Genomic DNA, 23773 nt, shown 5'->3' on the forward strand with positions numbered 1-23773 from the left:
ACCTGCCCTGTAGCTAAACAACCATATAACCTATAATAGCGATTCTGATTATTTGAATTATTGTCATTATTTGTTTATTTATTTCTTTCGTCGATTGGCTTCAGCTTCCCCGGTGATGTTGCTTCTTTCTTTAATTCTCCGCATCACACAATCCTCCTGAAAGAAAGGGTATCTTGCGCTACCAGTCTGAGCTGTCGGTTCTAGTCCAGCTGCATTACCTGCCCATAGAGGGAAGCTTAAGGACTTAATCACAATAATGGTGAGGGTGGCTGACATTGTCTGTGATATTAGATTAAGTGTGTGTGTGTGTGTGTGGGGGGGGGGGGGTTATTGGTTGTTGGCTGGTAATTGACGCTCCGCCGGGCCGCCATTCCGAAGCCACCCTCTGCCCCCCCCCCCCGTAAAGTGAGCAGCCGCATCATTCAGGGGCTCCGCCTGATCGAAGACCCGGCTCAATAGCGCTAAACCGGCTACCATTTGAAAGATTTGTCTTACAAAACCTTGAAAACTGCTCTGAACGTCCATACATTGATTTTTGTTGCCCGGGAGCCTCGTGGGCTTTGATGTAAAGGCAGGCTCGGCGCGAAAGGTGAGGAGACCCTCCCCGTCACGGCGAAGGAGCGCACAGGAGGATTTCTGTTAATAGCTGGGCCGAAATAATTAGCGGCCTGCTAAGTGAGGGGCCCAGTGCCTTCCTCAGCCTAGCCGACTGTATGCTCCTCCGCATGGACAGCCAATGAAACCCTCCCCACCGCCCCCCCCCCTTCCAAAAACCACTTGCCCTTTCCGACGATTTAATTCTTTAATGTTTTATCATTTTCATTAAGGTTTGGACTGGATATTAACATAGCTGCAAAACAAATTGATGTATTATTCTGATTATCTGGCCAACGATAAGGCAGAAAGACTTAATGAAACTAAAGAAAAATGAAGTTTTTAAAATTGGTAATGAAATGTGTAGCCTTTGAACTTACTTCTGCTTTCATGATGGTGACCTATAAGATAAGTATCATTACACTGATTTTAATAAGAAAATATTTCACTTATCTTATGAATAAAGAAGTAAAATGGAGCGGAATGGATGGAATTTTCTCCATTTAATTTCTAGCTTACTCCTAGGCAGATGGCAGAATTACTTTATTTAGTGCTGTAATATCGTGCTACGTCATCTGAGTAGGTTTGCATGGAACTCTGTAGTGTTTTATGCTATGAACGGTACACGGTTGCAGACAGTCGTGCATTTCCGTTTAAACCATTTCCCTAACGGCAGCACCAGAGACAACGTGTCCGTTTAGTTAGGATACGTGAAAAGTGTTACCAATGGTTTTAAGGTGATTAATGTTGGGTTAGAGAAGGGAAAAGGAGGGAGAGGATCTTGCTAGCGTTAGTGTAACAGGCAGCTGTAAGAGTTTTCATTTCAGTTGTCCCTTGAAAATACATAACCACCCCCACACCCCTTTTTCCATGCCCCCCCACCCTCACAGTTTTCATGTGATAAGGAAGTGTTAAATCAAAGCGAATTCTAATTACATATCTTGGGACCAGCCACTAAGCCGGCATTGTTTGCACGACTCAGATGCAGGCATGCAAACGAGGTCTCCCCCCCCCCCCGGCAGAGTGGGCAGCCTGGCAGCTGCCAGCGCGTGCCACCTGCCGCACGCAGCCCCATTAGCATAATCGCCCCCCAAACCCCCAGCCCCCCTGCAGATGGAAGTAATGGTTTCACGCACCTTTGTGTAATTGCTACCGTCATAATATATGCCAAATTATTCTGTCCTGTGATTAGAGGCTTCAAGTGGGGCCTCGTGTTCAGTTTACACACAAGTACCTTTGATCCGGGGGCCTTGAAATGTACTGCCGCAAGGGCATTACTCATTCTGTTTGCTTTCAGAAACCCGCAATAACTCTAATGTGACTGTTACCCATGCAAATTAAAAATGGATCAGTCAGCCTTATGCACAATTGAGCTGTTTTTTTTCTTTATCATGATTGTTTATTCCGAGAGGCTTCCGCGTGTGTGTGTGCTTGTTACAAGTGAACATTTATGCATGTGCTTATTGTATATGCCAATGGACGGTGTCTGTTCATTCTTCAGTGGGAGCTCCGATAATTGAGGGGACGAGAGCGTTGTGGTTAATAACACTTCAGCCATGATTCTTGGCTTTACCTCTGTGGCTCTGTGGTGTTGCGTTGTTGACGTTCGACTGCCGAGTGTTTAGCATATTTAAAGGGTTTATTGGTGTAAAATGGCGAGGGTGAGTAGAAATAGACTCTTATTACCCTAATACTTTACATAATTAGGCCGCTACTGTCTCCCTCGGAGGGACCTGTGAGGCGGGAGACTGAATAGGCAGCGATTGGTTGAAGGTAGGCAGGATGAGGTGGGCTGGTCCCTGTGATTGACAGCTGCCCTGGCCACTGTGAAGAGAGGGTGACCCTAATTGGTTGTACCCCAGGCAGTGACAGATGCTCACTGGGAACTTTACTGCTGTGGATCTGCAATGTGTCGCAAGCATGAGCATAAATTACAAGGGGGGTTATAACCCCTCCCAATAATCAGAACAGGCTAATACAACCCCTTAATAATCCTGTCTTCCCCTAAACGGGTAGAGACTTCACCCCCCCCCCCCCCCCCCAATGTTCAAACGCCTCTTGGTGACACTGTACATACTATAGAGGAACGCCATCTGTTCCTGAAGGAAAAGCACATTTGGTTCATGTCATGTTGAGATATGGATGTATGCAGGGTGTAAAGTCTTACTCTCTTTTTATTAACCCTGTGGCTCAATTGTTCCGGACTTGTCCCTTGCATTTGACTTCTGGTTGCACTTATACCCCATGCGGCTGCTGCTTCCTTCCTCTGTCCGTCTTGTGAGGCGGATGATAAATTCGTAACAATGCCGCCTAATGGGTGTGAACGGGAAGGGGGACATGTTGCCGTTTTAAGGCAGTTGTGTCTTCAGGCCCCATTGATTAAGCGTTAACTGATACACTCTGGCTGGGAGTCCCGTCATGGCTTCCGGTCTGCAAGATAGACAGTTTGGGGTCCCGTCTGATCAATATTACAGATTTCATCCATCAATGGGTTCCCATAACAAAAGATGCCCGTTACCTGATTAGGACATTGGGGAGCTCACACCCCTCTGTTCTCATGGATGCCCAGTTTGGGTTGAAAGTCGACCGGCTACAAGCACATAATTATGGACATGAACGGGTCCGTCGACAGCGCATCTTCGCCTATACCAGAGAGAAAGGTTAATCTCCATGTATCTGCTTATAGAATGAGCTTTCCTGTTTTATATATTTATTTCCTCAAACCTCCTTCTCTCCACCTGATTGGCTGCACGCCTTTAGCGTGACAGTCGGAGCCTGGTGCGTACCGACGGCGGTCCAAATGACCGAATCAATGCAAAAACAGCCACCGCCATTTAAGTGTATCAATAAACGTTCCTTTATTCTCTCCTAAATGGATAAGTGTCGCAGTTAGAAAGTCCAATGGATCTCTTAATTGAAAGCTAATTTTAAATCGATGAAGGGGGTCATTTAAATATTGATCTCCCTTTTCTGCTCAAATTGTTAACATTTACTCTTTAACCCGTTTTTTCCCCCCTTTTTTTGTAACAACTTTGCTTGGACTCAATCAATATCCACCAATCAGTGTCGTACACGAAAAGAAAATGGCAGTTACTGACTTACTTCCCAATAAGTGTGTCATTGTCCCTGCAAAAATACATGAAACTAAGGAATGACGTACACTTCACAGTGACGTGTATTTCAGTGTGTAAAGACATATGAAAAAGTGCATTTACTGGCATAGTACAAACGGCAATTTAACTAGTTAACTTCTGTGTGTAGCACTCAGTTATGTAATGTATGTGCTTGTTTCCTGCCCTGTGTCATGTATTACAAAAAATAAGACAAATGTGAAAAGTGACCATTTTTATTTTTATCAAAATTAGTGGCTCGTTAGGTGGAACTATGACATCATACCTCTATGGCTGGGGGTTCGAATCCTGTCACTGCAATATGCATGTTTTTCTCATGTTACACAGGTTTCTAAACGCAATCCAGTGACAGGTGGACTAATTGCTTATCTTAATTGTCTGTAGCGTGTACATATTTGTGCCCTGCAATGGGCTATCCAGGATGTTCCCCTGCTTTGTACCTTGTGTTGCCAAGGATACACTCCACCCCCATAATCCTGATAATTGGTAAAAAGATGGATGGATTTTGATCAGATTGCATTAGAAAAAAAATGCTAAGATCAATCACAATTGTATATATAACCTCATGGAAGTATCTCAGATTTTCAGGTCTTGGCTTCAGTTAGTGATAAGGTGATGCTACTAGTTTATATTATCTGGAAACTGAAAGCGGGCGCGATTCTCTAACGTTTCCCCACATGGACCTCAGCCTCACCGAAAACATCACTGCTTGACTCTCTGTCAGCATGTTGGTTTTTGTCTAAAGCTCTCGTTTGCCTGGACATCCCTGTCAGAGTCTCTCACCCCAGGGGTTTTGGCCTAAACAGAGCTGTTTGTATGGTGATGCCGTCTGAACCAGAAGCAGAAAGGATGGCCGGGCGTTTTGTGGGATTTCCGAGATTGGGCCACTAAATGAGGTGCTTGTAGGAAGGGTAAATCAACAGGGAAGCATCAGGCCCTGTCCTCGCTCTTAACTATTATTTGTCATTACTTTTTTTATTGATGTTGATGTTTAGTATTTTAGAGATGGTACATTAACGGCATCTGTTTAAGATCTTTATTAAAATTTTTTATCGGCAAGAATTTAAATTGAAATCAACCTTAAAAAGACGCCTAAATCCTCCCCAAAGTATGATTTCAGATTGACTATCTCGAGCATGCAAAACAATCACACGCTTAATTCTTTGCTAACGTTGTCATGTTTGTACAGAGGAAAAATTAAGCTCCGTTATTACAGTGACACGTTGACAATAGAAACGCCATTGCAATTATATTGCATTTTCAAACAAAAGCTGTGCCTTGCAACATTGATTGTTTTTCTTTTCCCGATTAACTTTTCAAAGTGAAAATTACTATGTCTGATTTCTTAAATAGAGACGGTTGCTGTTTGACAACGGGGTAGGTCACACAAAATGCAGCGTTTCTCTCTGCCCCCTGTCTGTATTTTTGTCCCAGTTCTGGCATGGCTGAGCTGGTGGCGGCCCGTGCGTAGCTGGGCATTGCATGTGGAGCCCATGTTCCCGGCAGAAGCTTCGAGATGTGACAGATAGATCTTATTTGTCTGATAGAGTTCACCAGGGAAATGGAGCTGGGCTGCTTACTTCATTAGGTGGCCTCATTGATTGAGCTGCGCTGAAGTGATGCGGCAGACTCCTCCGATAACTGCTGGTAATAGAACGAAATGAATTCTTATCACAGAGATTGGGGAGGCTATTAACCCTGGCCTCCAGTGCTTTTTAGGAGTCAGAGACGGGAAGAGGATCAAGGTGGGGGGGGGGGGGGGGGGGGGGGGGAGTAGCCAGGTTCCGACTGGGCTTGGGTCATATCAGAGGCTGCCGTGTGAAATTTCCAGCCCAACTGGCTCCCGTGCAGATGAAAAGACAACAGGGACAGCTGTTTATAATCAGTGCTGAATAAATACTGTGCGGAGAATAATAATGTTACAGGGAAAAACAAAACGCGAGATGAAAGTCGGTTGAAATCCCTTTAAATTATTTTCAAATAAGCAATAAGATCCTATAGTCATGCTTGCTGACGGTGTTGTTTTGGTCTGAATGACCCGGGTCACTGAAATCTGCAATGTCTAATATGGAATTTCTGAAAGTTACAGCTCTTATGGATTGTGTTAGGTGAACTTTGAAGATGTGGTCCCTTAAATGGTTATATTTCTTGTAAAGAGTTACTGAATAGAAACATCATCTCTGGTAGTTAAAGCAAATCTGCTAATTTTCTGTTTCAGGCAAGAAATGAAAGTGCAGTTTTAAGTGTTTTGTTTGTACAGCAGTCTTGTCGATTTAAGGAGCCGAAATTTACCTCAAAGTTAATTAAAAATGACTTAAACCTAGCATCAATCTGTTAGCATGGTACCTGACAAATAAATTAACACTTAGTATACACATAGTGACAAAGGCATGTTGGGACATGTTAGAGCGCTTGAATTTGGCCAAAAATTATTTAGCGAAAGATAACTGGAAATGTGTTTTCTGTGCTATGAAATGAATGAATATGTTGTTATATGATGTTCTCTTGTACATCAACACTTCGGTAGAGTACAAATTGAGTTTAGCTTGGTAAATAACTAGAGGATTTAGACCCAGAGTGTGCTCAGAACATGGGCGCTGACCCCTCTGCATCATTTCAAATGCAAACTCCGAATTGCTCAAATAAAGAGAAACATACATCGCGTGTCATCGTTTCTCTTCCCATTTTCTTAGGAGACCAAGTGTACGGTTTGAAATTTGTTGTGATTCTCCGTAAAATGAGCCTGAGGTGATTCTGGTGATCCAGAAAGTCTCTAGTGATTCAGAAGCCTAAACTTAGAACAAAAATGTTTATAACATTGCCCACCTGCAATAATATTTTTACTGCAGACTCTGCATACATATTTGTGCTATTAAAAAAATACACAAGGTTTTAGTCTAGACTGACAGTAAGGTAGCTGTTTCATTTATGTGACTGCAAACGCTGTCCCTCACGATAAACATATTACACATTTATGATGTACGGTCTGGAACTGGACGAAGACTCAGCTGAAAGCGTTTTATACACAAACTTGTCTCTCTTTTTTTTGTGGACGGCCTGTCAGACCAGCCAGTGCAAGGAGCATCTGGAGGGTCTTACTGACGGCGAAGCATGACTGCTCGTCTCCTTAGAGTCAAGTTTGTTGCCTTTGAAACCCAAGCTCAAGTACTCCTCACCATTGATGCAAAATCAGACCTGTCTATTCAAGACATTGAGGGCATTCTGGCTGTAACGGAAGTGCACGGATTAAGACGCCAGCATCTCTTCGAAGGTGATGCCCAGGCGGTTCACAGCTGCCTGGGGGGGAGCCTGAGGACCATCCTGTTTAATAGGCGCCTCTGTTGATGCCCATTAGGCTTGAAGGGCACATATCATTCATGCCACCTCTCAGTGACATCTACTTGTCATACCCCTGTGGTGCCTCAAGGAGGAACATCTGAATGCGTTCATTCATATTTTGTTATGTGGATTAAACAGTTGTGATATTCTTTGAGCTTGTTTATCCTCAGGTTCCCGAAAACATTTTCAGGAATAATACCCAGATACTGAGCAGCATAATATGGGTTAATGATAAGCTAGAAATCCTCACAGAAAGTGGAGGGTCGTGTCGCCCACAGAGAAATCGTCGGGCGGTTCCCGGTCGTGTCGCCGGTTCCGTGTCGTCTCCACTCCTAGGCTAAGCTGTGCGAAACAGGCCCGGCGTCGGCGGGATGATGTTTAGTATTTTAGACATGGTACATTAACGGCATCTGTTAAGATCTAAATGCTTGTTAAATACGCTGAAATTTGGAAGGAAAAAAAAGAAAGGGAAAGGGTGGGGGGGGCTTGCATGACGACTCAACAAGTCGGTAAAGGTTATTACCTCGAAAGTATTACTACTGGTCCTTAACTAAGTGGAGCGCGGGATAAGGTTTCAAAGATTCTTTCAGACCGGTCGGCGAAATGAAAAACAGCGGCGGGGAGGACGTTCGCATTGGGTGGGCAGCTGGCCCCTGTCGCCGGAGAAACTCGAGGACCCTGGAAGCCGGAAAGAGCGGCTGTTTCACACCTAAGCACGAGGGCACTCGTGACACCAGCTAGAAGCTCTGATGTAATCCTCGATATTAAAACTTCGTCAACGCCCTGTAATGGTGCCGGCCAACGACAGTACCCGAGGTTCTTACACTGAGTATTGATTGTATCTCTCTATTTGTATAAACCCTCCATTAAGAGTGTTGATAACTCTGTATCCCAAAAAACACAGATAAATGACGGAGAATTGCGCTTCGCCGGTGATAAAACAGTGCTGTCTTAGTGATGGGAGCTTCAGCTCACTCGACACGTCCCTATACTTTTGTCTATTACTCAGCTAATTTGTTTCCAGTGTAATATGCAATTGGTTAGTTTTTTACTGTGCAGATAATGACCAGTCTGGTATGATATTGTTCCCATAGGGGATATATATAAAATTAATTATGTGAGCTTCGTCATTAGCCAGTTGCTAAAGTGTAAGTTTGCTCTTTAAAAGTTACTGGCTGGCATATATAATTTGCTCTTTTGGTCATAACAACTTGTAGGTGTTTGTTTTTTCCTGTGTTTGATTTTCTTTTTGCACTTTTTTTTCCCAGACAGTGCATTTTGGACTTTGCATGTGATTAAAACTTGTCCATCGACAAGGGGGGGAGGTATTGGGTAATAAAGCCCCCATACTTTCGCCAGTCTGCTTTCACGTTATGACCATCTCACATCAAAGGGAGTCCCACCAGGTTGAGAAAATCACATAAGGGAGACAGTTTGACCTCCAGGGGTTATTTGTTTGCGGTTTTTATGGAGGCCAGTAAAAGGAAGCTCCGCCCTCCTCCCCAGACACGCACACACAGCCCGTACTGCTATTTGCGATTAAGCTGACAGGTTGGTGTCCCTCCCCAGTGCCAACACCCTCTCACCTTCGCGTTCGGATCGCTCGAACCACGGCCAGGGTCAGGCTGAGGGCAGACACCCCGGTGATGTATAGGAAAGCACGTCTGGGAATTTCTCTCACTCTTGAATCACATACCAGGAGAAGCAGCAGATCACCCCAGAGAATGCCTGAGGAGACCCAGATGATAGCTGCGTATTTTACTACCTTCATAATTCGCCTTTCTTCTATGGACAGACGTGTTGTGTTTTATTAACACAGTCTGCGATAGCCTTAAAAATGTCCCCCCCCCCCACCAAGATGGGAACTCAGGGGCCTTACATTGGCACTTCATTTCAGCCATGGGGAATGGGACTGTAAATTTTGCTCTGGCCAAGTCCTCAGAGATGGGCAGGGAAGGAGAGAAATAGACAAATGTGAAGCTGTAAGGGCGGTGAGGAGGGGGGACTCTGCTATGAGCTGCCCTTTGCCCTCAATTCTGACATGACAGACAGGCATCATCGGTGAGCTGATTGGCTCCTGTCGCATCCAATCTGATCCGTCAGTTGCAGAATTGCAAACCCCCGCCCCTTCCTTTCACTGCCCATTGGGATGGTGCTCCTTATCTCCTCTCATTAACTATTACAGTAGAACCAAGCCGAAAATCTACCCCTCCTCCGTCCATCCATCCATTATTCAAAACAATTTATTTTAATTGAGATTCGAGGAAGATTCTGGAACGACATGAGAGGGGACAATGAAATGTGGCTTTTTTTTTGTATTGCAATCCTGACCTTGGGGGTGGGTGTGATGCCTCCGATGTTTTTTTCCAGAAACAAGGGGTTTGATTTGCAAATCTCGCACGTCTTTATGTGAACGACAACAAACGCGAATACCACTGTCCTGTTCGTGCGTCTTCAAGGGCGTCCCCACGTGCGTGCACGCACACACGTACATGCACGTGGACACACGTGCACTACCTTTTGTCACAGAGTGAATTGCAAGTATACCGCTGTCGCAAAAGGGCCGAAAATACCTTTTTTTTTCCCCTTACCCTGCATACAGCTGCTAGGAGTGACAGGGGGATATTTCATCCTGTTGTCAGAATATTATTAATAAAACATCATGACTTGAGTGCAGCACAATTTCTCCTTTCAATCACTCCCAGCATCTGCCATGAAAATTTCATGCTGTATATAATTTCTACTTAATGCATTGCACTTAAAATGTCTGCGTGAGGGCTGCTCGTGGAATTTGAAAGGGTTAATTATATAAGGTTCTGAGAATCTGGCCCCATGCTTACCAAACAATGACTTGAGTGATTGTATGCAAATGTGCCTTTGACCTTTTTGCCACCTCGTGGTCAATTTATATGGTTATTAAGGCTCTGGAAAACTGATGAGCACACTGCTTGGGAACACCCCCCCCCCCCCCTCCATTTCATTTCCTTGCAGGTCTGGAGGAAAAAAATATCATTTTTAGTTTATTTTTTTTTATTTTCCACCGCGATGGAAGTGGCGTGTGTTTTCCGGCGGGAGCTGGTTATCTGCTGTTGCTCAGACCGCTGAAAATTCATTAAAACGTGACATCAGCGCAGTGAGAGACAAATGATCTCAGGATGAAAGAGAACAGTGGGGCTTTCAGGGATTAGCGCTGCGCTGCCGTGGCCTAGCAGCTAACAGCATAAACAGATTAATCCGCTAGCTAAAATACACAGAATTATTAAACGCGGGGTTAGCCGGCACAAAGATCGCCGTGTAATCTGTCTGGTGCTAACATTCCAAGGATGTGTGTGCCATTCTGGTGCTGAGAGAGAGCTCACAGTCAGTCCCCATATAAGTACCCCCGACCTCAGTGTTAGGAGGGTGGCTGTTTTTTTTTTTTTTTAAATTTACTGCTCTGGATTAGTTGAAGAAGCAAATATCGTTTTTCATCCCAAGCGTTAAAACCGGTGGTCGGTCCCTGGCCTAGTCAGGTCCGACGGAATGAGCAGGCGTGGTCTGGTGGGGGTGGAGCCGGCCGTCTCTTGACCACGTCTCTTGTTGCTGCGTTTGCAGAGGAGCCGGTCGAGGACTCAGAGGCGCCCCCTAGGTCCGTCGCTCAGGCCACGGCCGACGACAGAGACGTCAGTGAAAGAGACGGCAAGGAAGGCAAGAAGGCCGAAAAAGAACCCAGTAAGAGCGTAGAACCTGGCCTTTAATTTTCTGCACCCCCCCCACCCCCCGTGCACCCCCCCCCCCCACTCCGTCTTCTGCACTCTTTCATCTTAAACTGTCTGCCCATTCTGGTTGGTAATGGCTGCCTGTGTGTTTTGCATGCAAATCTGCACTGGTATCCTCCCATTGACCGTGTCCTAATCATGACCATCTGACGGCGTGGATGTGGATAATTCAGAGAACGTTGCGGAATGACCCGCACCATTTATTTTTTTTAATTCAAAAAAACACTTTTGTGCGCCTGCGGTTTTTTTAAGCTCCTTTTCCTTTAATCCTTGCTGTACTTGAGATTCCCCTCGACGTTCCTGCGTACATGCAGAATTAGCGACCGCTCGTCTAGGTTTATATTATTATTTTTATAACGGCAGCCCTCGTACCCTTTTAAAAGCCTGTTGTTGTGCAGGCTCCATTGCATCATTTATCTAAAAGACCTAAGGCAGCTATTCTATTACAGAACATTCTTCCCAAAGCCATAAGGCTGATGATCTGCATATATTTGTAGACGCTAACTGAAGCACCATTTCACTAACAGCAGGCCCGCGTGCAGCCTGGAAGCGAGCCTTCAGCTAGCATCTGGTACAGATACTTCAGGCCCTGTTGTATTTGATTTGGCAAGTAGGAATCTGTACAAGCTTTTATGTATGAGATGGAAATCCATGGTCAAAATGAATATTACATTGGTTCTTTTTACTGCGGCCTGTACCTGGCTACATGATGTGGGGATCAATGAAGCAGAAGAATTGCTGAAGCAGGTTGGAACCTATTAGCTTAGCTAGTCATCTGTCTTTTAACCATATCTGCAATGCCAGGCTGTCAGCGTGTTTGCGCCCCCGAAATATAAAGCGCCATTAACACTGAGGCGGAGGGTACAAATCCAACTCACAGTCAAACGCTGTTTTTTTATTTATATCTTCTTCTTAGATATACCAGAAAAATATGCTAGAAAATTCCTGATTTTACACGTTTTGGGTTTTTTTCTCCTTCTTCTTCCTTTTTTACAAAACGCAGCGTTTTTTCGTTACGATGAATACGTGTCGAAGGGTGTTGTTGGAGCTTAGCGTTTTGTTCGAGTCTCAGATCTGTGGTTGTAAAGGATGTCATAAATTGTTGAGTATGACACGCAGATGCTGCCTTGTCATGTAGGATTTGTTTCAACTCCTTGAGGGTCACGGAGGGAAGAACTCAGTCAGCCAGGAAGGCAAGATTATGCCGCACGAAGTTTTAGTGACGCTTGGTTCATCTGTGAGGGAGTCTGTCTTTAGAATGAGGGGTGTTTTCTTCGAAAAATCAGGGCTCTCTTACCTCATTTACATTGTCATTTTAATCTAGTGTCACTTCAGATTAATTCTAATCCAAATGTATTTCCCATGCAAATGTAGTAATCTGGATAAACTGCAGATTACTTTATGCTTTGCAGGGATGTAGCATGTCAGCACGGTAGCTTAGGGAAGCGTTTTAATAACACAGTAAACACAAACAAAAATGAAAATTATCTGTCATAACAACTAAGAAAATTATTGGGGGGCCTGACAGAAATTACTAAGGAAATAAGCCATTGTTCATAAAACTAATTTTCTTTTTTAATGTCTATTACAATTTAAATAATACATAGAAATGAAATGAAATGTTTTGCTTGCAAACTAGATCAAATATTTAATATTTCAAATTTACAGCTCTTCATTCAAACATACCCATAAATTAACTGGATGAGGAGTTACATTTGCATAAATTCCGTCTCAAATAACATTTATATCTTTTTAATACTTATATAGAATATAGGTGGAAGCCCCCGGCCAATAAATGCACTTTGAGGTTGAAGAATGTACATTCTGACTCATTTGTCATATACTGGTCTGTGGCTCAGGGTTTTTTGGAGTTTAGGGTTCAGAATGTTGAATTCACATGGTGCTAAACTGCTGTAGGACACAGTAATGCCTAATCCAAGCGTCCATATAAATCCAACAGAAATGCAGGTTGTCTTTCAGAGCAATGGATTATTTTTGCTCTGTACCTGGCATCTGGTAAAGTGGACCTAATGCCACCAAGATGGCCTCCATAAATGATGGCTACAAATTAGTTATGATGATATTTATTTTAGACTATGGAGTGCTTATATTTCCTACAACTTAGTTTATTTATAGAATATTTACATCTATTTCTACTCCAAGTATTGTTTTAGACAAAATAAAGTGCAAAATTTTATTTTATTCGTGTTGGTAAAATAAAAAAGGAAAGAAAAGAAAACCAAACTATGTTAATGGATGTTTAAAAGCACACAATGGGATATTTTCCGGGAGAAAGTGACACGACAATAATGTAAGAAACACATAAAGTAAGATTGTTCTTCAACGTAAGACCGTCAGATGAAAAATGAGCGAGGATTTGACAGCTGTATATAAAGACGGGTGGTGGCACCGCTAGCCTCATTTCTACAATGCAAACAGCACGGACGTCATAAATCACCTTTTGATTAATCCAATCAGCCAAGGCCCCGCCTCTTTGGGGCGTATGTCATCTGAAGACAGACGATGGTGCAATTATTTTATCTATTGCTTTGGCGCAGCGCGCCCTGCGTCTCGGGACAAAGAAGAAAGAGACGGTGTCATTGAATGTGAAGGGGTGACTTAAGCGTGATCTGGGGAACAATAACCAGTAGGTCCAGTGCTCCATAACGTGCCTGTTCCTTTGTCCCAGTTCAGTAGCGGTGGGAGGAGGACTGAACACAGGTCAAACGCTTTCACCGCACAGGAAAAATAACGCCTTAAAATGGGCCAGAAAGCACCTCCGTTCTGTCACTGACGTCCGAAGCTATTTGCCCAAACAAATGATATTCAAAAGGCTACGCAGATTGCCGGCTGTAAACCTTTTGTGTGATTTTGGAAATGTGATTTACACGTGCCTATCACTGCCTTCATTTCCAAAGGTGCATGTGTGATATATTATATATAGTTGTTTTTCTCCCTCTGTGCTATGAATATGCATAAAAGCAGCTTGTTTCCTTAGCAAATAAATCATAAAGATGAATCGTCACGCACACACGGTGTACAATCTGCTCAGCCGTTAGACTGTACATTCAATAGAGTGGCAAGCAGCTCTCGGCTTCATTGTATTGCGAAATGCATTTGCGCCTGCTTGTCCAGCAATCGCCTCCTCAGCCGGGAAATAATTTTGTTGCAAATTGACTGGAAGGTGGTGAAGATTGAAAGTTAAAATTAGAAATACTTATAATAAATAGCAGCGTGGGAGGGGGTGATGTGGGCCGGCGATGAGACTGGTGCACCAGGAAAATTAGGTTTTCTGTTTGTCATCAAGTGTATGTGACGCCCCAACCCCCCCCCCCCCCCCCAGAGACAATGCTGCTAGCACATCAAAGCCAGGGGAAAGGGCTATCTCCCATTAGAGGCTGAAGAAAATTCTGAGATGCTTTTGGAAATTTGTATCATGCCCTTGTCTGAGATGTGTGAGTTTTATATTTTGCGCCCCCCACCCCCAACACACACTCACCCTTGTGTCACAATCCTAGACAGGCTAATATTTCAGACTTAAAAAAAATACCCCATATAACAAAATCGAGATATATGAGCATAGACTAAATAATGGTCAGTTTCCAGAGTGAAGAACAGAATAACGTGGACAAGAGGTATTTCAATTGCTTTACAATTCTGTGCTTCCTCCGTGGTGCCAGTCTTACCCGGGTAAAATGGGAATCTCGCCGGTGATGAGCCAATCGGAATAACGGGTTTCGTCGGCTTCGGGATTGGATATACCACATAAGCTCGGCAGGTGGATGTGCAGCCTCTCTCTAAAGCATGAGGGTCATGAAAAATTTATCACTTGCTGCACCGTCGCTAAATACAGCTGGGGGGCTGGTTTCCAGAGCTGAGCTCATCTGTAAGGATGGTAAGACTGCTGTCTCCCAGCGCAGGGCATGGATATTTGGGATAATACTTGCCAAAAGGTCCTACGGCAGTGGGGCACCCGTGTCTCCAAATGAACTGTAGTCATATTACCGAAATATTCAGTGTTAGTCTTGGGGAGATCGCGTAATGCATATGCAATTCCGCAAGCCCGTTTGATTTTTTTCAAGGTAAAGGGCAAGCATTTTTATGAATAAATTTCATAGTAGACTACCAAACTGTATAAATAAACTTTTTGGATAAAGTTTACGTAATCGTTTTTAATTGTAGTCGAGACATGACGTATTTCAGTATCCATCATTATGAGGCAGTTTGAATGTGGGTGATGGGATGATTCATTGGGTAGCACAGTCGCCTGACACCACAGGGTTTGATTTCTACCCCTGCTGTGTGTGTTCCCCGGTGTCCAGGGGAGTGGATCTCTTCCCCCTCTACATATACGTACAGTCATGCATACCTTCAGCACCATAAATTAACCCTGGACTGGCGTCCCACTCCAGGGCGTCTTCTGCCCACCGACTGACTCCAGCCTCCCTAACTTGGGAGATTTTTCAACATTTGAAAAGAAGTTTAATTTTAGTTAAATATTATCCACATAATTCCGTTTTATAAAATTTTATAACGTTATATTATGAAATAGCTTTTATATATATCGCAAAGACTGACATTTAAAGTGATATACTTAGGACTTCACTCGAAAACCTCTAGTCGGAGATTGCAATTGATTCATCTTTAAATGCAACATACAGTTACCTGCCTGGGATAACTAATAGATAACTATGACTTCGATCAACTTCAGTCAGATTAGTCATCAGTAAATTGTGGAGATTTTTAATTACCTTACGGTTTTGAGATTTCCCTCCTTTTTATTTTACCCCCTAGTTGTTGTTCTTTTATACACATCTTAATTAATAGTTAATTAATAGCTTTTGATATATAAATGTGAAGAGAATCCTTCCTGAATCTTCTTTGGGTGACAGTTTTGCAGACTGTTTAAATTTCTCCTCTTTTCCTCGCAGGGATTAATGCGCTGGATAAAGAGACTGCAGGTACGGCTGCAGTAGGAAAGAGGTCTCTGTCGCAAGAAAAGGAGAATGACGCCGCGGCAAAGAGGCCAAAGTCGGCAGAGGACAAGACGGCGAGCAGTGAGCAGGTAAAACTTGTGAATCCCATGATGGGCTGCAGAAGCTTGTGTTGGCTTTGGCCCCCGGGGCCATTGGGCCTTTGGGCGAGGCCCTTAACCCCAGTGACTTCTGGGGCGCTTTTGACAAATATCTCTGTTGAATGAGTAAAATGGGAGGCAAGGGGTTAACTGGAGACCCACAAAGGATAGGGGTTTCAGAGCAGCCCCGCCCACTTCAGCAAAATACCTGAGTTCACTTCCACCCTCAGCATCTCTCCATATCTTATGTGATTTTAAATTAAATTATGAAGTATTAGCTGGTCTTGTAGGACTTTGAGTGATGCGGGTCTTAGTAATTTCTGAAATGGATTACATTAAGAGAGGTGGTGAGAAGCAGCAATCTAAAAGTACTCCTTCTAATGAGGGTCAAGCCGAGACTGAAAAGGGGACACACCTTTGTCATTTGTAATCTTCTGATTAGAATTTCCAGCCAATCACGTTTGACCAATAAAATTGCACGAAGTGAACACTTAGGCGAATTAGATTAAATCAGCTTTCTCTTTATTTACATTTCGCGGGGTCATATTTGTTAAGTGAAATATATTCAATTAAAAGAGTAAGAAAATATATATGCTACTTTGCCTAAGTCTCTCTCTCGGACGGTTTTCGGAGTTGTAAACACTTACATGTTTATCTTTCCTTTGGTTTAACAAGTTCTGTTTTGTTTCTTAAACCAGGTTCAGCAGTGCCCATACTGTAATTACAGTAGTAGAGATGGAAATCGCATCCAGATGCACATTATTTCCCAGCATTCCATGCAGCCTGTCATCTGCTGCCCCCTCTGCCAAGACCTGCTCAGCAACAAGATCCACCTTCAGCTTCACCTTACTCACCTCCACAGCGTGGCTCCAGACTGCGTGGAGAAGCTGCTCATGACCGTATGGACAACTTGCTTTTACTTTTCAGAAACCGTAGTTAAAAAAAAAAAAGTAAAATTGGTCATGGCTGCCACCCTTGCTGAGGTCCAGAGTACTGTGGCCAACTTGGACAAAGGCTGTCTGTGTTAAATGTTTCCCCGGCATTCACAGCCACCCCCCCCCCCCCCCCAGGGATTTAGTCATGAACATGAAAGTTTTCCTCTATTGGGAAAGCCAGCACCACTCTTAAAAATAAACTTTTGAACTTTCAAGAAGAATTTTTACTTGTATATTTTAAACAGCATTAAATGTTTGCCCAGTCACATATAGCATGTTGTAATTGTATGTTTGTGTGCATAGAAAGTGAGAAAAATTTAAGAATTGGCAAAAATTCTGTAAAGGTTTTTAGTGTTACAGCATTCATATTTAATCATGGTTTTTGCCATTTTTTGTTCCAGGTTTCGGGACCAGATGTTATGATGCCTAACAACATGCTGTTACCTACATCCACACAAGATAAAGTCCCATCTCTTGTGGACCCTTCCACTGCTTTACCGGAGGGCTCGGGAAAGTCTCAGAGTAAGAATATACCGCTTGCATCTTTAGACCGCTTTCTGTCTAATCTTTCGAACAGTTGAGGCAAGCTTACCTTTGACAAGATAAAAAAAAAGCCGGGGAAAAAAAGTTTATTATTATTGACTAATCTTTTTTATTGGAATTACAGATTTCTTTTAGCAGTAACAGTTCACTAAGATTCTCATCAATGATCTATCTAATGGGCATTTTCCACAGATTAATTTGGATATTGTGGAAATTATCCATCTGTCTGTCTTTCAGCCCTTATCCAGTGCAGGGTTGAAATCTTCATGGTAACATGAATGTGATAGAGGGTTATTTCGAGTGTATAAGGTAGCCTGCTTCACTCCCTTTCAGGTGACAGTTCCAGCGATGAGAAGAATAGTGCCTCGCTGGTTAAGGGTGAACAGGAGCTTTCAAACGAGGAACTGAAGCCTCCAAAGGAAGCCTCCGAGGCGCCTGACTGGAAGAAGAGTGGCAGCCAGGACCCAAAGAGTGCAGACCCGCTGCAGGAGCACCTGACCGAGCTTCAGAAGCGCCAGCCGCTCTCCGTGTCTGATCGCCATGTCTACAAGTTCCGCTGCAACCACTGCAGCCTGGCTTTCAAGACCATGCAGAAGCTTCAGATCCATTCCCAGTACCACGCCATCCGGGCTGCCACCATGTGCAGCCTGTGCCAGCGCAGCTTCCGGACGTTTCTGGCCCTCAGGAAGCACCTGGAGACAGGGCACCCGGAGCTGAGTGAAGCAGAAGTGCAGCAGCTCTGCAGCACCCTTCCCGTCAACGGGGACCTGTGTTCGGAGAATGACGCCCGGCCACTCGAGGATGCTCAGATGTTTTCACAGGACATGGATAAAGACGATGAGCTAGACCCGGAAGGGAAAGCCAGCCCAACGGGCAGTGACAGCAGCTCGTTGCTGGATGAGTTGGGCTCAGAGCCAAAGCGGACTTTGCCATTCCGAAAAGGGCCCAATTTCACTATGGAGAAGTTTTTAGACCCTTCCCGTCCGTATAAGTGCACGGTGTGTAAGGAGTCCTTCACCCAGAAGAACATCCTGTTAGTCCATTATAATTCAGTCTCACACTTACACAAGCTGAAGAAAGTTCTGCAGGAGGCGTCGAGTCCGGTTCCCCAGGAGACCAACAACAATATTGATAACAAACCATATAAATGTAATATTTGTAATGTTGCTTACAGCCAAAGTTCAACGCTGGAGATCCACATGCGATCCGTGCTCCACCAGACAAAAGCCAGAACTGCCAAAATGGAAACCAGCAGCACTGTAGTGAGTGGAAACAGTGGAGTGACGTCCTCTAATAGTCCTGTTAGTCAAGGAAGCATAGACTCCGCAGGCTTAACAGTGTCAGCTAACAAAGAAAATAGTGTAGAAGCCAAAGAAATCAACAAAAAGCATGCTACCGATCATATTCCTGTCCAGCCCACCCAGCCATCGGCCCAGTCACCAGCACAGCTTCAGATGCAGCTGCAGCATGAGTTCCAGCAGCAGGCTGCTTTCTTTCAGCCGCAGTTCCTGAATCCAGCCTTCTTTCCTCACTTTCCAATGACCCCCGAGGCTCTGCTGCAATTCCAGCAGCCCCAGTTCCTCTTCCCGTTCTATATCCCCGGCACGGAGTTCAGCCTCAGTCCCGAGCTGGCACTGCATTCCGCAGCCTTCGGGATGCCTGGCATGACGGGATCCTTTCTCGAGGACCTGAAACAGCAGATGCAGCAGCAGCACCAGCTGGGCCAGCAGCACCTTCAGCTATCCCAACAACAGCAGGCTTCTCAGATGCAGCAGCAGAAAATACCACAGCAGGCAAGCAAGGGCAAAACCGAGCAGAACAGTGTGTCAGTCGCTGAGCTTCAGATGTCCAGGGAATCGGAGGATATCCTGGAGAAAGCAGAAAACAAATCTAAACAGGAGACTTCAAGGGATGGGGAAAGCTCAAAGGACAGCAAAGATTCCAAAAAACAAAAGCTTTCAGAGCCCCTATTCCCACCGCCTCGTATCGTCTCAGGTGCAAGAGGCAATGCTGCTAAAGCTTTATTGGAGAACTTTGGCTTTGAGCTGGTCATTCAATACAATGAAAACAGGCAGAAAAACCAGAAGAAGAACCGAACCAGTGAGGAGGAGGCCCATGATAAGCTTGAGTGCGGGATGTGTGGAAAATTCTTCTCCAACATGCTCATTCTCAAGAGTCACCAGGAGCATGTTCACGGACAGTTCTTTCCCTATGGAGAGTTGGAAAAGTTTGCCCAGCAGTACAGAGAGGCATATGACAAACTGTATCCCATAAACCCAACATCTCCGGAGACTCCTCCACCACCTCCACCCCCTCCCCCGCCTCCGCCTCCACCACAACCATCACCATCGCAACCAACTGCCACCTCTATTGGAAAGACTCCAACACCCAACACTGCCCCTTTGCAGACCACGCAGCCTCCAGCACCACCGCCACCTCCACCCCCACCACCACCTCCACCTCCATCTACTGCTCCTCCCCAGGTCCAACTACCTGTATCCTTGGACCTGCCTCTCTTCCCACCACTCATGATGCAGTCAGTACAGCACCCTGGCCTCCCTCCTCAACTTGCTCTCCAGCTGCCCACGATGGACTCCCTTTCATCAGATCTTACGCAGCTCTGTCAACAACAGCTGGGTTTGGATCCAAACTTCCTCCGACAGTCACAGTTTAAGCGCCCTCGCACCCGGATCACAGATGATCAGCTGAAGATCCTTCGTGCCAACTTTGATATCAACAACTCCCCCACTGAAGAGCAGATTCAAGAAATGGCTGACAAGTCGGGCCTCCCGCAAAAAGTTATTAAGCACTGGTTCCGGAACACCCTTTTTAAAGAGAGGCAGCGCTGCAAAGATTCTCCTTACAACTTTAGCATTCCTCCCATCACAACTTTGGAAGACATTAGGATAGAATCCCAGTTTGGTATACCGGAGTACTACAAAACTGATGGCAACATGAATAAGAGGTCATCTAGGACTCGATTCACGGACTACCAGTTAAGGGTCCTTCAAGACTTTTTTGATACCAATGCTTACCCTAAGGATGACGAGATAGAGCAGCTCTCTACAGTGCTCAACCTGCCAACTCGAGTGATTGTCGTGTGGTTTCAGAATGCACGCCAGAAGGCTCGTAAAAGTTATGAGAATCAGGCAGATGCAAAGGATGGCGACAAAAAGGAACTTACCAATGAGCGCTACATTAGGACCAGTAACATGCAGTACCAGTGTAAGAAATGCAGTGTTGTTTTCCCCCGCATTTTTGATCTCATTACTCACCAGAAAAAACTGTGTTACAAAGATGAAGATGATGATGGGATTGATGAGAACCAGGCTGAGGAATATATAGATTCTTTTGACCAATGTAGTCATAAAAATTTTGGGTACCCAGATTTATCCAAAGTCCCATTTGGAACAGCTACAAGTTCTGGATCAAGTTCTCCTTTAATGCCTTCACCTCGACCTGACATGGGGAAAACCTCACCTAAACCGGAATTAACCAGTGAAAGACCAAAGCAAGCAGAGGCTGTTTCCTCCCAAATGATGAAATCCATATCAGACTCAAGACCATCTAAGGCATCAACTCCTCAACCACAACACAAAAGTCCCCAGCTCCAAATGGTTAGGCCACACTCTCAGCCTCAGTCAGCTACCATCCCATCCAGCCCTTTGTCTATTGCCCTCTCCTCTTTGTCAAACAGCCTACCTCCTCAGATGTTGCAGTACCAGTGTGACCAGTGCAAAATTGCCTTCCCCACTGTTGATCTCTGGCAAGAGCACCAGCACATGCATTTTCTAGCAGCCCAAAATCAGTTCCTCCACTCACAGTTCCTAGAAAGACCCCTGGACATGCCCTACATGATCTTTGATCCGAACAATCCCCTTATGACTGGGCAGTTGCTCTCAGGAGCACTCTCTCAGATGCCAACACAGAGCAGTTCAACGCTACCCAACCCCCTAGTTTCTGGTACCACTTCTCTGAAGCGCAAATTTGATGAAAAAGAAGAAAACAGTGCTAATGAGAAAGATGGAGGAAATAGTGGTGAAGACCAGCACAGGGACAAACGCTTGAGGACGACGATCACGCCAGAGCAACTTGAGATCCTGTACGAGAAGTACCTGCTCGATTCTAACCCGACTCGAAAAATGTTAGACCACATTGCTCATGAAGTGGGCTTGAAGAAGCGAGTGGTGCAGGTTTGGTTTCAGAATACCCGTGCGAGAGAAAGGAAAGGACAATTTCGTGCTATTGGACCTGCCCAGTCACATAAAAAATGCCCTTTCTGCAGGGCACTTTTCAAGGCTAAGTCAGCTCTGGATAGTCACATTCGCTCCAGGCACTGGCATGAGGCGAAACAGGCAGGATTTAGTTTGCCTCCGAGCCCTGTGATGACTCAAGAGGATGGACGTGAAAGCCCAAACAAATACAGTTTCTTTGAATATCCACAACTGCCTACCAAGTCAGAAACAAGTGAGTATGAGGTGCCCACTGCATCTTCTACACCAGTAAAACCTTCTGAATCACTGATAAAAAATTTCTTAAACCCTTCATCCTTAAAAGCAGAAAGCAGTGATGAAATTGAAGGGCTTAATATGAATTCTGCTGAGGTTTCCTTTGATGTAACAAAGACAGATTTTGATGAGACCTCATCAATTAACACAGCTATAAGTGATGCAACGACTGGCGATGAGGGGAATAACGAAGTTGAGAGTGTAAGTGGCAGTGCAGGTGACAAGCTAGGAGAACTGAAAATGAATCCCGCGCCAAACTCTGAAGCCTGTGAAGAACATTTTCCATTTAACTTAGTCAGCCAGTCTTTGAGTTACACTGGTAAAGACGGCGAACAATATTTCAGCATGCGAGACGACAACCAAGATGACAATGCAGATCAAAGCGAGACCTCAAGCTTGGCAGATCCAAGCTCGCCCAGCCCTTTTAGTGGCAGTAACCCCTTCAAATCTGGAAAAGGTGGTGGGGAGAGGCCTGGTCATAAACGCTTTAGGACCCAGATGAGCAACCTGCAGCTGAAGGTGCTTAAAGCATGCTTTGGTGACTACCGTACACCAACAATGCAGGAGTGTGAGATGCTGGGAAATGAAATAGGACTCCCAAAGCGGGTTGTGCAGGTTTGGTTCCAGAATGCCCGGGCAAAAGAGAAGAAATTCAAAATAAACATTGGGAAACCATTCATGATAAGCCAGGGCTCGCCGGAAGGGCCACGGACTGAGTGTACCCTGTGTGCAGTGAAGTATACTGCCAGACTGTCTATCAGAGATCATATTTTCTCTAAACAGCACATTGCAAAGGTGCAAGAAACACTGGGCAGCCAGGTGGACAGAGAAAAAGATTACCTTGCTCCTACCACTGTTCGCCAGTTGATGGCACAACAAGAAATTGACCGTATGAAGAAGGCAACAGATGTTCTTAGTTTGCCGGCCCAGCAGCAGGCCGTGGTTGAAAACAATGCACTTCATGGCCTTAGCCTGCCAACTGGTTACCCAGGAATCCCTGGCCTCCCGCCCGTACTACTTCCTGGTGTAAATGGTCCTTCATCCCTTCCCGTTTTTCCACCTAACACACCGGGTGAGTTAGCATGACAAAAAAAAACAAAATAAAGTAGAACGATTAATTAACTTGCTATACACATTACTGTTGCCCATTACACACCTTGCAGGTCTCACAATGAAGCATGGGAACATAATTGAGTGGACGTATAATGCATGCATCTTTGAAAACAACTGGAAAGCATGGAATTTATTATTTATGTGGATTTTCTCTGTTTTATGTTGTTCCCATCATGACACTGGTGATGTTTTCTAAAGCACATGTGACAGTTTTGATCCATAACAAAGGAAAAGGTATATGATCTCACTAAAATGCACATAGCAAGTGTGTGATAGCTTTTATGAAGGTACATATCTCAATATTATTTGTACCACTGTATTTCAGCTTTAGCGTCTCCTGGTGCTGGCATGCTTGGGTTCCCTACGCCAGCCACCCCGTCTCCCGCCATGTCTCTCAGCAGTGCCCCAACCAAGAGTCTGCTGCCGACCCCTCCTCCACCTCCTCCTCCTCCTCCCGTTCCTTCGGCAAACCATCAGGCTGAGCAGCACAGCAAAGAACCAGAGAAAGAGAAGAAGCCAGAGAAGTCCAAGAAGGTCAAGGATAGAGATGCTGAGACGTCCCAACCCGAGACTCCCGCCGTGAAGAAAAGCGAGCAGGCCTCCATGCTGCTTTCGGCGAAAGGAAAAGGGGGTAGTGAGGCTCTGTTGGACCCCGCACAGCTCCAGATGCTTCAAAACGCCGTCGCTGGCGACCCCAGCGCCTTCTTGGGGGGACAGTTCCTGCCTTACTTCATCCCTGGGTTCGCGTCCTGCTTCTCGCCCCAGCTTCCCGGCGGAG

General features: G+C 44.9%; 1 protein-coding gene across 1 annotated transcript in view; it reads left to right on the forward strand.

The window, feature by feature from the left end:
• Positions 1-6836: 6836 nt before the first annotated feature.
• Positions 6837-23773, forward strand: part of LOC125709337 (zinc finger homeobox protein 4-like) — an 18567-nt gene continuing 1630 nt past the window's right edge. The window contains exons 1-7 of the mRNA XM_048977658.1: positions 6837-6996; positions 10659-10775; positions 15754-15887; positions 16595-16795; positions 17233-17353; positions 17708-22954; positions 23321-23773. The exon at positions 23321-23773 is cut by the window's right edge and continues 1630 nt beyond it. Of these exons, the coding sequence (XP_048833615.1) occupies positions 6837-6996; positions 10659-10775; positions 15754-15887; positions 16595-16795; positions 17233-17353; positions 17708-22954; positions 23321-23773 (6433 nt within the window). The remainder of the gene's footprint in view (positions 6997-10658; positions 10776-15753; positions 15888-16594; positions 16796-17232; positions 17354-17707; positions 22955-23320) is intronic.

The sequence above is a fragment of the Brienomyrus brachyistius genome, chromosome 15 (assembly GCF_023856365.1).
Source record: "Brienomyrus brachyistius isolate T26 chromosome 15, BBRACH_0.4, whole genome shotgun sequence".
Taxonomy (NCBI): Eukaryota; Metazoa; Chordata; class Actinopteri; order Osteoglossiformes; family Mormyridae; genus Brienomyrus; species Brienomyrus brachyistius.